Source organism: Cannabis sativa, chromosome 6, assembly GCF_029168945.1.
Source record: "Cannabis sativa cultivar Pink pepper isolate KNU-18-1 chromosome 6, ASM2916894v1, whole genome shotgun sequence".
Classification (NCBI taxonomy): Eukaryota; Viridiplantae; Streptophyta; class Magnoliopsida; order Rosales; family Cannabaceae; genus Cannabis; species Cannabis sativa.
The window spans coordinates 72,523,019-72,537,654 of NC_083606.1; the positions used below are offsets into that span (position 1 = coordinate 72,523,019).

At 37.2% G+C, this 14,636-nt stretch overlaps 1 protein-coding gene across 1 annotated transcript; it reads right to left on the reverse strand.

Moving 5' to 3' along the window:
- Positions 1 to 7,914: 7,914 nt before the first annotated feature.
- LOC133039418 (uncharacterized) lies at positions 7,915 to 8,385 on the reverse strand. Its single transcript, XM_061118317.1, has one exon. The coding sequence runs from the start codon at positions 8,383 to 8,385 to the stop codon at positions 7,915 to 7,917; it is 471 nt and encodes a 156-aa protein (XP_060974300.1).
- Between the last annotated feature and the right edge of the window lie 6,251 nt (positions 8,386 to 14,636).

A 14,636-nucleotide genomic window follows, 5' to 3' on the forward strand; every position in this document is an offset into this window, starting at 1 on the left:
GTGTTTAGGCTTGATTTTGGTTGATCAAGAAAATGGCTTGTTTGGGCAATCGAAGAAAAATGACATCTATATATATAGTACTATAATAATATGAAAAGTAGTTAGAAGTAGTTAGAAGTAGTATGTATATGTCACTAATATGAAAAGTAGTTAGAAGTAAAATAACTCTAATTAATTGCTCTTAAAACTTTTTCAATGGAGTGTGAAAAAGGTAATGTATATGTAAGTCGCGTCAAATTTAGCACAAGATATAATATTGTACTAAATTTAGCCTACAATAAATGCTATTTTTTTTATTTACTATGATACCACTAATTATTATGATTTATTAACTTTTAGTAAACTTTACATTCTTTATTTAACATATTACCATTATTTAAATAATAAAAGAATAAAAAAATAATAATTTTTTGTATATCCTTAATAAAATATTAAATGACAATCAATATAATTAATTATTTTTTTTCTCTATTTTACATCTTGTGCATTGGAGCATGATTGTAAATAATGGGTCAAATATAGTACAAGCGCCAAATTTTAGATCTTCTATTGAAAATGGTCTAAGGAGATTATATATAGGGATAATTACATAATGTACTATTTTTTGTAAAAATTTTACATTTTTACGTTCAAAGATTTTTTTTTTTTTTTTACATTTTTATAGTGTTTTATAAAAACAACACGAAAACTACATAATAAAATTAACAAGATATAACATCAAAACAACAACAAAATATAACATATAAATAAAAAAAAAAACAACATATTAACAAGAATACAACATAAAAATACATCAAAAGACCGTATTTTCTGTAAATAAAATCATAAAAATCGTAAAATATTTAAAATTCCATACAATCGTATTTTTGTAATTTTTTTTGTGTATTTGTAAAATAATACCTTATACACACAGTAGCATTTTGTACCTATAATTTGGTATGATAGGGTGGTTTACCATAAATTCCCTTAAGTATTCACTGTGTTCAGCTATTTTAGCAATCGAGTCTTGTTAATTTTTTAGAAAAGTCTTATAATTTTTTTTGTAATGTTCTGAAGCTTTAATCAAGATTAGCAATCCTAATAATTAATTTGATATTATTTTCACACATGATTATATTATTTTATAGTCTAATATTAATCCTCCTATTGACTGGCAGCAGATGTTTAAGGAAATGCAAGTTATACTGTTATTCATCTAGAAGAGTCACGCTGGGTTAGGCAACCGGTTTAGTTAGCCCCTGGGGCACCGAAATTTCATCCAATTCCTTTTTTATTAGTTGGCTAACATTAGCAGAGAAACTCAATCTGAGAGGTTTTTTAAGTTGGGACCTCCAACCTTAAACATTAGCACAAATATTATCAAAGTTGAAATGGATGAGTACTGTCATACACATATTAATTGGATAATAATGGGTGTAGTTGGTAACGAGTGGGTTAATTGTGTCGCTATTTCATGTTTCAAGAAGATGCCCGTACTTGGTGGGAATTGGTAGGACATGCCTGATACCTTAATGCAGTAATGTGGGATGAATTTAAAAATCTGTTAGAAGATAAATTTTATAACACTACTAGAAAAAAGCTCATACCGGATTTTAACTGACATTAAAAGTTTCATCGTCAGTTACTGTAGACACAAAAAACATGTGTATTTGTGTTTTTCATCTACTTTCAACACTCGCAAACAAGTATAAAAATAATTTTTGCACCTATCCCATCTGTTTATAAACGACACACTAGAAAAATAACCTTAGATTTGAGCCCATACGAACTCAGATTTAAGCACAATCGAAAATAAAAATAAACACAAATCTCACATATTACACAAATCAAAACCTAGATCTCAAATATATATTACATGAAAATTATCAAATATATATTGTGTAATGCATAAATTTCACATATTATACAAATCGAAACCCAGACCTTAGATATTACACAATATAAATACAAATATTACACAATATATTTATATATTACATGAAAATTATCAGATATATATTGTGTAATACACAAATAAAACGTTTGTAGAGAAGCAGCCACCAACCATCGTCGCTCGAACCGCGTGACACCAACCACCTACAAAAAATGGAGAGTCGGTGTGTAATATCCAGATTAAAATAGTATTTAATTTTTTGGGATATTAATGGTGCGAGGATAATTATCTCATTTATTTGTGTTGTTAGTGAGTAGAGACTATTGCTTAGAGTAGTTGTACCAATTTTCTAAAGAGAGTTAAAGTTGTATTAACTACGAAAGTAAAATATTATAGTATTTTCATAGGTAGGTAATCGTTTAATTAAAGCCCGATATAAAAGTCCATTAGTTTTTTTTTATAATATATTTATTTGATTTAATTAATTGTATGAGTGGTATTAAATAATATTATTATCTAATTAATGTGAGAAAATTCGTAAGTTTAGAGAAATCCGCAGGTTTAGAAACTGTTTTACTAAAACGACCATATCTGGAGTTTTATAATTCTGATTGAGGTGATTCTAGTGGCGTTGAAAATATAATTCAAAGATCTATAAATTTTGTAGAATTAGCTATATCATAATTCGTAATTTTTCTTGGTCAAAACTAAGCCCTAAAGTTACGAGATTGGGAGCTTACAATTTAAATTTAAAAGTTAGATATTTGTTTATTTAATAATTTATTATTGTTATTATGTTAATATTATTATGATTCATAAAATTAAACCTAATAAGAGTCAGAATAGTATAGGTTTCATTAACCCTAAAATTATATCGTTCTATTCTTCCCACCCTTCTGAGCAAGACTAACCCTAAAATTTTCAAGTCATCTTTCCATTACATTCTTAGCCAAATCTATACCACCCTTCACTCTCATCTTTGATCACCATCATCTTATGTCTATCAATCCAAGCAGCTTGATGTATTTGAGGTAGTAGTGACGAGATAACAAGTCTTAAGCAGCGGGATTTGAGGTAAGGAAATTAGATAGTTTTGTATATGTTTATCTGCATAAATTTAAATTTCTTATGTATTGAAATATGATTTATAATTTGTTATTATGGATATGTATATGGTACTAAGAATGTGTGGTATGGACACAATATGAGTTTGTGAATTGATACATAGATTATGGTTGTATGACTGGTATATGTTGTATGTTGTATTTGTATGTTTCAGGTTGTGTGTTGTATGTTGTATGTTGTATGTTGTATGGTAACGTCTCAGGTAAAGTGAGGGACCATGGTGGGGTATGATACGGAATAAGGCCGTTGAATATAGAGATACCCTACCCTATATTTTACTGAGTCGTGTATGAGATTGTTATGGTGGGGTATGATACAGTGATGTTACTGTTGAATATAGAGATACCCTATCCTATAACAATAGTAGGGCTGCATAGGCCCATGTTATTTATATGGGCAGATTAGGCCTAGGATATTGTAGGGCCAGGCTAGGCCCGGGTTATGTAAGTAATGGTTATGATATGCAATCTTACGGTAATGATATTATTATTTATAGTATTGATATAATTATGTTATGAGTATGATATTGGAGTTATGATCTTTGTATATATGTATGTTGTGAACAATTAGTATGGAACTATATGATAAAGGTTTCTATGTATACAGTTATTTGGTTATGGTTATAAAATAAGGTGTATGATATTGCTAAAACTTAATAAATACATTAATGGTATGTGTGATATTATATGGTATTGTGTGATAAGCATTTCCTTACTGAGCTTTTAGCTCACCCCCTTACTTTCCCCCTACAGGTATTAGACAGGGAAGTATGTATAGTGAGCAGGGTCAGTTCTGGTACGTATACTGTGAGTGGCTACGGACGGGCAAACGATCTAGATCGCCGGTGGTGCCCGTTTTATTTTAAGCAGTTGATAAATCTAAACACAATGGAAATATATTATTTAAAATCATTTACTTATCGTATTTTTTTTTTACAAATGCAGGATCCTTCTCTATTGCATTTTGATTTCTAAAACCCATTTTTGTATTTTAAGGGTTTTTTTTTATCTTTTTAAATTATGTATTTAAAATGGTATTTTTGTAAAGTAAGGCAAAATATCGGGGCGTTTCACACACACACACACACAGAGAGAGAGAGAGAGAGAGAGAGAGAGAGAGAGAGAGAGAGAGAGCTAGTAATGGAGAGAAGGAGAGAAAGAGAGAGAGAGAGAGAGAGAGAGAGAGAGAGAGAGAGAGAGAGAGAGAGAGAGAGAGAGAGAGAGCTCGGATGGAGAAGTCGAGAGATATATATATATATATATATAGAGAGAGAGAGAGAGAGAGAGAGAGAGAGAGAGAGAGAGAGAGAAAGAGACTGGATTGAGAATGAGTGAGAAACCATACCTAAGCTAGTGCGAGCGACAAGGGTCGTGGTCGTCTCGGGGGAGCGACTCCGCTAAAGGTTGCTTCTGTGGGGACCAATCGACGTAGTGACCATCAGGGTCTTGGGGTCGTCGGGGTTGATTCGAGGTGGAGTCAGAGTGGGCTTAGGTCTGTAACGTCCCCGCTTCAAGCCTCCATTGGGCCCTTACACCCACGGACTAATGGCTCTTATACACGGGTACGCCACTCTGGATGCTTCTTGGATTGATGACTGACCCTACAGACCAACACGAGTGTTTCCAGCATGCTTTGTCCTCACTCGCACGCTTCCTGGGAAAACTTCCCAGGAGGTCACCCATCCTTAAGTTACCCCAAGCCAAGCACGCTTAACTTTGGAGTTCTTTCGAGATTGGCTACCGAAAAACAAGATGCACCTTGTTGATATAGGTAGTACCAATCAATCCATTTAAGCCCTCTTTAACTGTGTAGTCCCATACCTACACAGTGTTAGAATCATCCCACTTGACCTTCCCCAGGCGGTGTGATATTGCACAGCTTACCCGGTGTTTCCCCTTATGGATCACGGGACTACTGACTGTCACAATCACCCCCCCTTACGGGGTCCGACGTCCCCGTCGACCACACTTCCGGCTGGGTCAAGGCTCTGATACCATATAGTAACACCCCGATTTCCCGAGATGTCACATAGGATAGTCCGTATAAAACAATTTAATAAGATAAAGACAATCAAATACTGCTTTAATAAAAAATATCCAAGCATGAGATCTCATTGTTTAAAACAAAATACTTTTAGTACTGTAAACTTAAATAAGAACTAGTTAAGTCAAAATAATAGTTCCAAAATGTTTAGCAGTTAAAAACATTAAAAGCAAAATACTGTGCCAGCCCCCTAACATGCGGTCCACGCCTCGAGCTCTTCATTCTCACTGCTTAGCCTTACCCTTACCTGCACATAGAGTACCCGTGAGCTAACGCCCAGTAAGAAGAGCTATGTAGGACATAACCCTCCTAACTAGTTACTTGACATAATTTGCTCTCTTATATTAATCAACAGTAATTCACATTCCTTAAATATATCCACAACGCATGTTGTTCTCACATGCACACATCAAGTCTCATACCGCACATTATACTCACATACGATAATCAACTATTCTCTCATGTTGATCAGACATGAGGTAACCTACCCTGCCTTGTGTTATTCTCACACTTGGCATCCAACAGGGCAATTAATTACCATAAGTTGTACTCACCCATGATAGTGTTATAACCTGCAAGTGTTATGCTCACACAAGCAGCAAGACCCTAATATTATTCTCATGCTAATGATGCTCACAAAATATAAGGAAATCACAACACTATCAAATTAAATAACAAACCAACCCAAGTTGTATGCATAACATACACCCTGTGTACAGATGTCCACTCTTCTTACCTCAGTTGCTAAGACCACACTTGCTACCTCGAGCACCTCAACGAATTTCCTTGTTGAGAACAAGATCCTAGACATTCATTAACACAACAATACACTCAAAATACATTCAAGTATGAATCTCTAAACTCATACAGAAACTTACGTAAAAATACGTAACACATAGGTCCATTTTACTTGCATGACACACCATACATAAGCATTTATTATTTTGATTCACACAAACATATTACATGGACTCAAACAAACATTCTTAACGTAAAACATGAATTCATACAACACATTTTTACGTAAAATTTACTAAAATACTATTTATTCTTATTAAAGTCCAAATAAATAGTTAATTAATCACTAATAATTATAATAAATACCTACAACAACCAATAAATAATAAAACATATTCCTTTTGATATCATAGACAGTAAATGGTATTTCAAAAATACATTTTACTATTTTAACAACACTTATCTATTTTTCATAATTAACTTAAGCATTAATTAAGTAAATTTATGAAAAATACCAAAATTAATTAAAAACCGAATCTAACTCTTCTAATACACTTTATAATCTGTAATAAGTCATAATTAATTTTCTTTGAATTTTCTAAGCAACCTAGGTATTTTTCATAATTAAAATAAGAAATAACATCAATAATTCATGAAAAATACATAATCGCCTGAAAATTCAATCTACCAATTTTATAACCGTTTATATATCATAGTCCATCATATAAAATAAATCTAGATTTTTCTGAGCACCCTAAGTATTTTTCATAATTAATTTAATAAATAACACAAATAATTCATGAAAAATACAAAATTAACCGAAATTCGAATCTACCAATTTTGCAATAGTTTATACCTCATAACTAATCATATAAAATATATTTAGATTTTTCTGAGTAATCTAAGTATTTTTCATAATTAATTTAACAAATAAACCAAATAATTCATAATAAATCAAATAATTGCAAGAAAATTATCAAACTTCATAGTAGGCCTAAGAACACCTAGCACAAGTCAAGAACTGAAAGAAAATCGAAAAATAACCTCCAAAAACCCCTGAACGGAGTGTCGCCGGAGTTCTCGTCGGTTTCGTCGCCGGTAAAGTGTAACTTTGTCTCCGATGGCTCTTGAAGCGTCCTTTCGATTGGGGAAGCTCTCCACAATGCTCAGGACCTCAAAACGATCAAGAAAAGTGGTCCGAGAGGGCAGATCGGGGTTGTCTTCTTCGTTGGCGGTGTACCGCCTTTAATGGAGTCAAAATTTTGGATTTTCGTTTTGGACGTTAAAGCTTCGTTTTCTTACGTCAAAAACAATCCTTAGGGTCCCATGCACTCAAATATAACCTCCCTTGACCCAAGAACAAGCTTAAACACGTTCGAATTCGAGTCCGTAACTAAGCCGCACCTTTGAAGCTTCAAAAATGGCGAATCTCAAAACGACGACTTCCGCCCCTTATACCACGTTAAAAAGCTTCCTTAGGTCGTATATAAGTGATCCCAAACCCCCACGTTCACCCAGGTTTCACTCCGCTTGAAGAAACGAAAATTTTCGGTATCGTATACGCCGTATACGTGCTCTCTCTCTCTCTCTCGTTGGTTCTCTGTTTTGGGTGAACGAAAATAGAGTTTAAAACCTAATTTCTATCGTGTTTAAACCCAAGCAAAATATCGCATTGAACCGAAGTGGAGCGATTCCCATTCCACCAAAATAGGCGTTCGGTTCCGTTTCGGTTCGTGAATACGTATCACATATACGTACAGTTAATAATAATAATAATAATAATAATAATAATAATAATAATGATAATAATAATAATAATAATAATAATAACAATAATAATAATAATGATAATAATAATAATAATAATAATAATAATAATAATAATAATAATAATAATAATAATAATAATATACCCATATAACAATATCCAGACATATGTATCTATTAGGCATTATACACATGCCAATAAAATCAAATATTATATCATCATAAAAATAATCCCATACATATTTAAATCCATAAATATGTAACATAAAAAAAAATACTCTCAGCTAAATAAAATTACAAAAATACCCTTTCGGAGTTAGCGGATATTACAATTATCCCCCTCTAAAAGAAAATTTCGTCCCGAAATTTTACTCAAATAATTCTGGATATTGTTCTCGCATATCAGATTCAAGCTCCCAAGTAGCTTCCTCAACCACACTGTTTCTCCATAGGACTTTCACCAGGGTAATTGTCTTATTTCTCAAAATCCTATCCTTTTGATCAAGAATCTTTACCGGACATTCATTGTAGGACAAATCCTCCTGCAAACCCAGTGTTTCATAGCTCAAAACATGCGATGGGTCTGACACATATTTCCGGAGTTGAGATACATGAAATACATTGTGCACCCCAGATAATGATGGCGGTAAAGCTATTCTATAAGCTACACTGCCCACTCTATCCAATATCTGAAATGGACCAACATATCTGGGACTTAGTTTCCCTCTCTTGCCAAATCTCTTCACCGAGAGTCCTTTTCGTGGTGTCACTTGAAGAAACACATGATCACCCACTTCGAACTCAATGTCTCTCCGCTTCGTGTCCGCATAAGATTTCATGTACGCTCCGCGCCGTGATCATTCTAGCCCCGATCTTCGAATAGCTTCGTTGGTGTGCCGAACCGCATCCGGCCCTAGGAGTTTGTTCTCTCCCAACTCATCCCAATGCAAAGGAGACCCGCACTTTCTTCCATACAACATCTCATGTGGTGCTACCCCGATAGTAGACTGATAGCTGTTGTTGTAAGAAAATTCAATCAAAGGCAGGTATTTGCTCCATGATCCTTGGAAATCTATCACACATGCCCTCAACATATCTTCCAAGATCTGATTTGTTCTCTCAGTCTGACCATCTGTCTCTGGATGATATGCAAGTCTTCCGAACTTCAATCGAGTTCCCATTGCTCTCTGTAAGCTTTCCCAAAAAGACGAAGTGAACCGAGCATCTCGATCACAAACAATAGAATACGGTGCCCCATGTAATCTCACAATCTCATTCACATAAAGTTCAGCAAAATGGTCCATGGAGTAAGTCATGCGTACTGGTAGAAAATGGACAGATTTTGTATACCTATCGACGACTACCCAAATGGCGTCATGCTGCTTTGTAGTCTTAGGTAACCCAGTCACAAAATCCATGGAAATCTCTTCCCACTTCCATTCAGGGAGCTTCAGTGGTTGTAACAATCCCGCTGGTCTTTGATGCTCTGCTTTAACTTGTTGACATGTTAAGCATTTGGCCACAAATTCAACTACATCCTTTTTCATACCAGGCCACCAATACAATGCTTTTAGGTCATGGTACATTTTAGTGGTCCCGGGATGAACTGAATAAGGTGTGGTATGAGCTTCTACTAATATCCCCTTCTTGAGCTCATCATTATCGGGCACACAAATTCGTCCCTTGAACCGAATTAATCCTGTGTCTGATATTTCATAATCTTTGGCGTTATTATTCAAAATTTCTTTCTTTAGTTCACTGAGCTTTTGATCTGTCGTCTGCCCCTCCTTAATTCTTTCTAACAAAGTGGATTGAAGTGTGACCTTTGCAAGTTGCCCTGTAATAAACTCTATACCAGCTCGTTCCATGTCTTCCACTAATTCCCTTGATACTCCTTGTAAAGTGGAAACTAGTCCGGGACCTCTACGGCTGAGTGCATCCGCTACCACATTGGCTTTACCGGATGGTACATTATCTCGCAGTCGTAGTCTTTGACTAGCTCCAACCATCTCCTCTGCCTCATGTTTAACTCTCTCTGGGTGAAAAAGTACTTTAAACTCTTATGATCGGTGTAGATTTCACATTTCACTCCATAGAGATAATGACGCCAGATTTTTAGTGCAAAAACTACTGCGGCTAACTCTAGGTTATGTGTCGGGTATCTCTGTTCGTATTCTTTTAATTGCCTTGAAGCGTAAGCAATTACCTTCCCTTCTTGCATTAGAACACAACCCAACCCTTGTTTAGATGCATCACAATATACCGCAAATTGTCCCTCTTCTGTTGATAAACTGAGAATTGGTGCTGAGATAAGTCTATTCTTCAACTCTTGGAAGCTTTGCTCATACTTGTCTGACCAAGAAAATTTTAGATTCTTCCTAGTTAATTCTGTTAAGGGTGTGGCTATCTTTGAGAACCCCTCAACAAACCTTCTATAATAGCCTGCTAAACCCAAAAAGCTTCGAACCTCTGAGGCGGTCTTTGGTCTAGGCCATTCTTTCACCGCAAAGAACCTTAGCAGGATCTACTTTTATTCCCCCGTTAGTGACAATGTGGCCCAAAAATGCAACCTCGGACAACCAGAACTCACATTTTTTGTACTTGGCATACAATTGATGTTCTCTCAGTCGCTGTAAGGTCAAGCGTAAGTGCTCCTCATGTTCCTCCTCTGTCTTAGAATAAATCAGTATATCATCTATGAATACAATGACAAACTGATCCAGATATTCCTTGAAGACTCGGTTCATGAGGTCCATAAAAGCTGCTGGGGCATTTGTAAGTCCAAATGACATCACCATGAACTCATAATGCCCGTATCTCGTTCTGAAGGCTGTCTTCGGTATATCTTCATTTTTGATTCTTAGCTGATGATACCCTGAACGAAGATCAATCTTAGAAAACACCTTTTTCCCTTGAAGCTGGTCAAACAAGTCGTCAATCCTCGGCAGTGGGTACCGATTCTTTATAGTCACCTTGTTCAATTCTCGGTAATCTATGCACATTCTCATAGTACCGTCTTTCTTTTTAACAAATAGAACTGGTGCGCCCCACGGAGAGTAGCTAGGTCTGATAAACCCTAACTTAAGCAATTCTTCCAACTGTATTTTGAGTTCTTTCAATTCCGATGGTGCCATCCTATATGGTGCGCGGGAAGCTAGTCTTTGTTCCGGGCACTAATTCTATCACAAATTCGATTTCTCTGTGTGGTGGTAACCCGGGTAACTCCTCTGGAAATACATCAAGAAACTCAGCAACTACCCGTGTTTCCTCCGGCTTTCTTTCAATTTTCTTGGTGTCATCAACCACATTAACTAGATACCCTAAGCACCCACGCTGCAATAGTTGCCCAGCCTTCATTGCCGAAATAATATGAGTGCGGGGTTTCTTTCCTACCCCCCTGAACTCGAAAGTCTCTCCATCTTCTGGTGTGAAAACAACTTTCTTTTGCTTGCAGTCAATTGATGCTCCATATTTGGTAAGAAAATCCATGCCCAAGATTACATCAAAATCAAATAAATCTAATACAATCGAATTCTACAAATAATTCTCTACCATCTATCCTGACAGGTATACCCCTAAGCCAACTTCTAGAGATTACAACCTCCCCAGATGGTAACATGGCCCCAAACCCCACAGTAAATAATTCACTCGGTGCATTTATATGATTTACAATTGTGCTAGCAATAAAGGAATGAGTTGCACCAGAATCAAACAAAACTTTACAAGTGGTGTTGGCCATAAGAATCTGACCTGATACAACCGAAGGACTGGCCTCAGCTTCTGCTTGAGTGATGGCAAAAACTCGGTGGAACATACTTGTCATCTTTCTTGGGTTCTCGCTCTATTCCCGCCTCCGTCCCCACGGTGGGCAATTGCGTTTGATGTGTCCTTCTTTTCCACATTTGTAGCATGCTTTTGCGCGACACTCACCGAGATGACGTTTGGTACATTTAGGGCATTCTGGAATGTTTCGCCCACTGCTGCCATTAAATCGTTGGTCGTTATCACTTTTGTACCTCTTGTCTTGACTTGGCTGCCCGGACTGGTCCTGTCCTCGTTTCTTGTGGTCATTAGAATTGGCTCCACCTTTCTTCGATTCTCTCCTGGCAGCATTTTCCTTCCAAATTTTGTTTTCACTCCGCTCAGCCGTAAGAGCCATTTCGACAACTTGAGCATAGCTGAATTGACCCCTTGACACAATTTCCACATCTCGAGCAACCATTGGTTTCAGGCCTTCCACAAATCGATGTGCTCGCACTCTATCAGTAGGTACCAGATCTGGAGCAAATTTCGCCAATCTATCAAATTTTTGTGCATACTCAGTCACAGTAAGACTCCCTTGGACTAACCCAGTAAATTCATCGACCTTTCTTTGCCGCTAGAGTTATAATACTTCTCATTAAAGACCCTTTTGAAATCGTCCCAGTTCATGGTATCTACATCCTTTGTTTGTTCCACCACCTCCCACCAGATACGAGCATCTTTCCTCAGCATGTAAGATGCACACTTCACTCGGTCATTCCCATCCACCCTTAGCATCTGCAAAATGCTTTCTATGCGACTTATCCACTCCTCAGCCACCACCGGGTCTATGCCTCCCTCAAACTCAAGTGGGTGTTGTTTCCGAAATCTCTCTGCTAACAACTCATGTCTAGCCTCTATAGCAGGATATACCACTGCAGCTGGTGGGTCTCTATTTTCTGCATCCTGCCTTATTTGGACTGGCGGCTCCGGTTGACGTCTCAGCTGACGAAGTTCTTCATCCTGCCTATGAATGATTCCTTCCAGTGCGGCAATGCGCTCTTCCCATCCCTGTGGTGCTTGAGGTGGTTCATTGATCCCTCCATCATCTCGGCCTTGGCCTTGGCCTCGACCTCGACCTCGACCCACTCTAACTGACCTTCTAGGAGGCATTTCTAAACTCCTGAACCACACAAACCAATACACATCAAGATCATTTTGATCATCAATTTTACATGAAAATAATGTTACCCTCTCGCATACAGAAATTTAAGGCAACTTAATTATAAGTAATAACCACTTACAGTACAGTGAGTCGAGCTCGTCTCATGGCGGTGAACTTTACATGTTAGGGCTAACCACATTCTTTAGGACCGTATTGCTCTGGTACCATTTGTAACGTCCCCGCTTCAAGCCTCCATTGGGCCCTTACACCCACGAACTAATGGCTCTTATACACGGGTACGCCACTCTGGATGCTTCCTGAATTGATGACTGACCCTACAGACCAACACGAGTGTTTCCAGCGTGCTTTGTCCTCACTCGCACGCTTCCTGGGAAAACTTCCCAGGAGGTCACCCATCCTTGTGACAGTCAGTAGTCCCGTGATCCATAAGGGGAAACACCGGGTAAGCTGTGCAATCCCACACCGCCTGGGGAAGGTCAAGTGGGATGATTCTGACACTGTGTAGGTATGGGACTACACAGTTAAAGAGGGCTTAAATGGATTGATTGGTACTACCTATATCAACAAGGTGCATCTTGTTTTTCGGTAGCCCATCTTGAAAGAACTCCACAGTTAAGCGTGCTTGGCCTGGAGCAATTTCAAGGATGGGTGACCTCCTGGGAAGTTTTCCCTGGATGCGTGTGAGTGAGGACAAAGCACGCTGAAAACACTCGTGTTGGTCTGTAGGGTCAGTCATCAATCTAGGAAGCAGCCAGAGTGACGTACTCGTGTATAAGAGCCATTAGTCCGTGGGTGTATGGGCCCAATGGAGGCTTGAAGTGGGGACGTTACAAGGTCGTCGGGGTTTAGTCGGAGGTGGTATGGCACACACACACACAGAGAACATGGGGCGGCTGTGTATTGTGGTAGGGTTAGAATTAAAGTTTAAGTTTAGTATATATGGTAGGATTTTTGTGGTGTAAATGGGCTTGGTCCTTTCTTTTTAGTTTAATCTTTGTTGCGACGGTTTGTAACTGATTCTTCATAACGTCTGCTATAAACCGAAACAAATAATCTAAATGTCAGTTTTGAATTGATGCAAAAGTAGCGTCAGTTCTGAATCGACGTAAAAGTTTTATGTGATGTTTTTGTGTCAATTTTGGGTATTGACTAACGTAAAAAGCCCATTTTGTAGTAGTGCAACATTGTTTTTCGCACAACTCATGTGGAAGCATTTTTCGACGTGACAGTAGCTGAGTACAGAGTTTGATCATTTATCAAAGTTCGTTGGAGACTTGGTAGCGATAGACTTCACTTGTAAACAGAAGTATATTACATGATTAGATGTTACAATTGTCCAAGACTTGAAAATTACCATAGATCACAACACTTTCTCAGAAAAAAAAAATGGTAGAGTGAGGTATTATTGCTAATGTGACAGAGCAGCAGATTGTAAAGAAAATAAGTTGCTAAGGATGCTGCCATGGCTTAAACTCCTAGCTCTAGGTGCAGTTTTGGTAAGGGGGCGGGTGGTGGGTTATCAAATCAGAAAAGAAAGTTTGAGACTTCGGGGTCTATAGTGCATAATAAGAGGTTCGGAGGTAACAAAGGCAGCCATTAAGATCGTGGTGATGGTTTCAAGACTTACTCTAAGTGTGCTAAATGTATTAATGGCATCAAGCAGGTGAATGTTAGGCTACGACATGCTTTTATAAGTGGCGAGGTAGGCCACGTCATCAAATTTTGTCCTCATGCTGAGAGAGAGAGAAGAACCTAAGAAAAGTAAAACCCAAAATTCAGAATGTCTATTCATTGTTACTCAAGAAGATGGAGAGGCTAGCCCATCAGTGGTGATATGTCAACTTTCTATCAACAACTTTCTTTATACAATGTTCTTTAATTCTGGGGCTACCCATTCCTATGTGTCTAGTAGAATAGTAACTGAAAAAATGTGTATGCTTCGGGGTTTGGGACATTACTGTTGTACCAGAAAGAGGGTGTTTTAATATTTATACACACAAGTGCACGAATCGTTTTGGAATATAATGTTCATGTAAGTATGAGGTCAAACCCATGAGAGTTGACTAACATCAAAAGAAATTTTTTTAAACAAAACAAGAAATTTCTAACCTAGTTTCAAATATTTGATGAGATTTCGGTGTAGAAAAGTAAAAGACAAGTAAT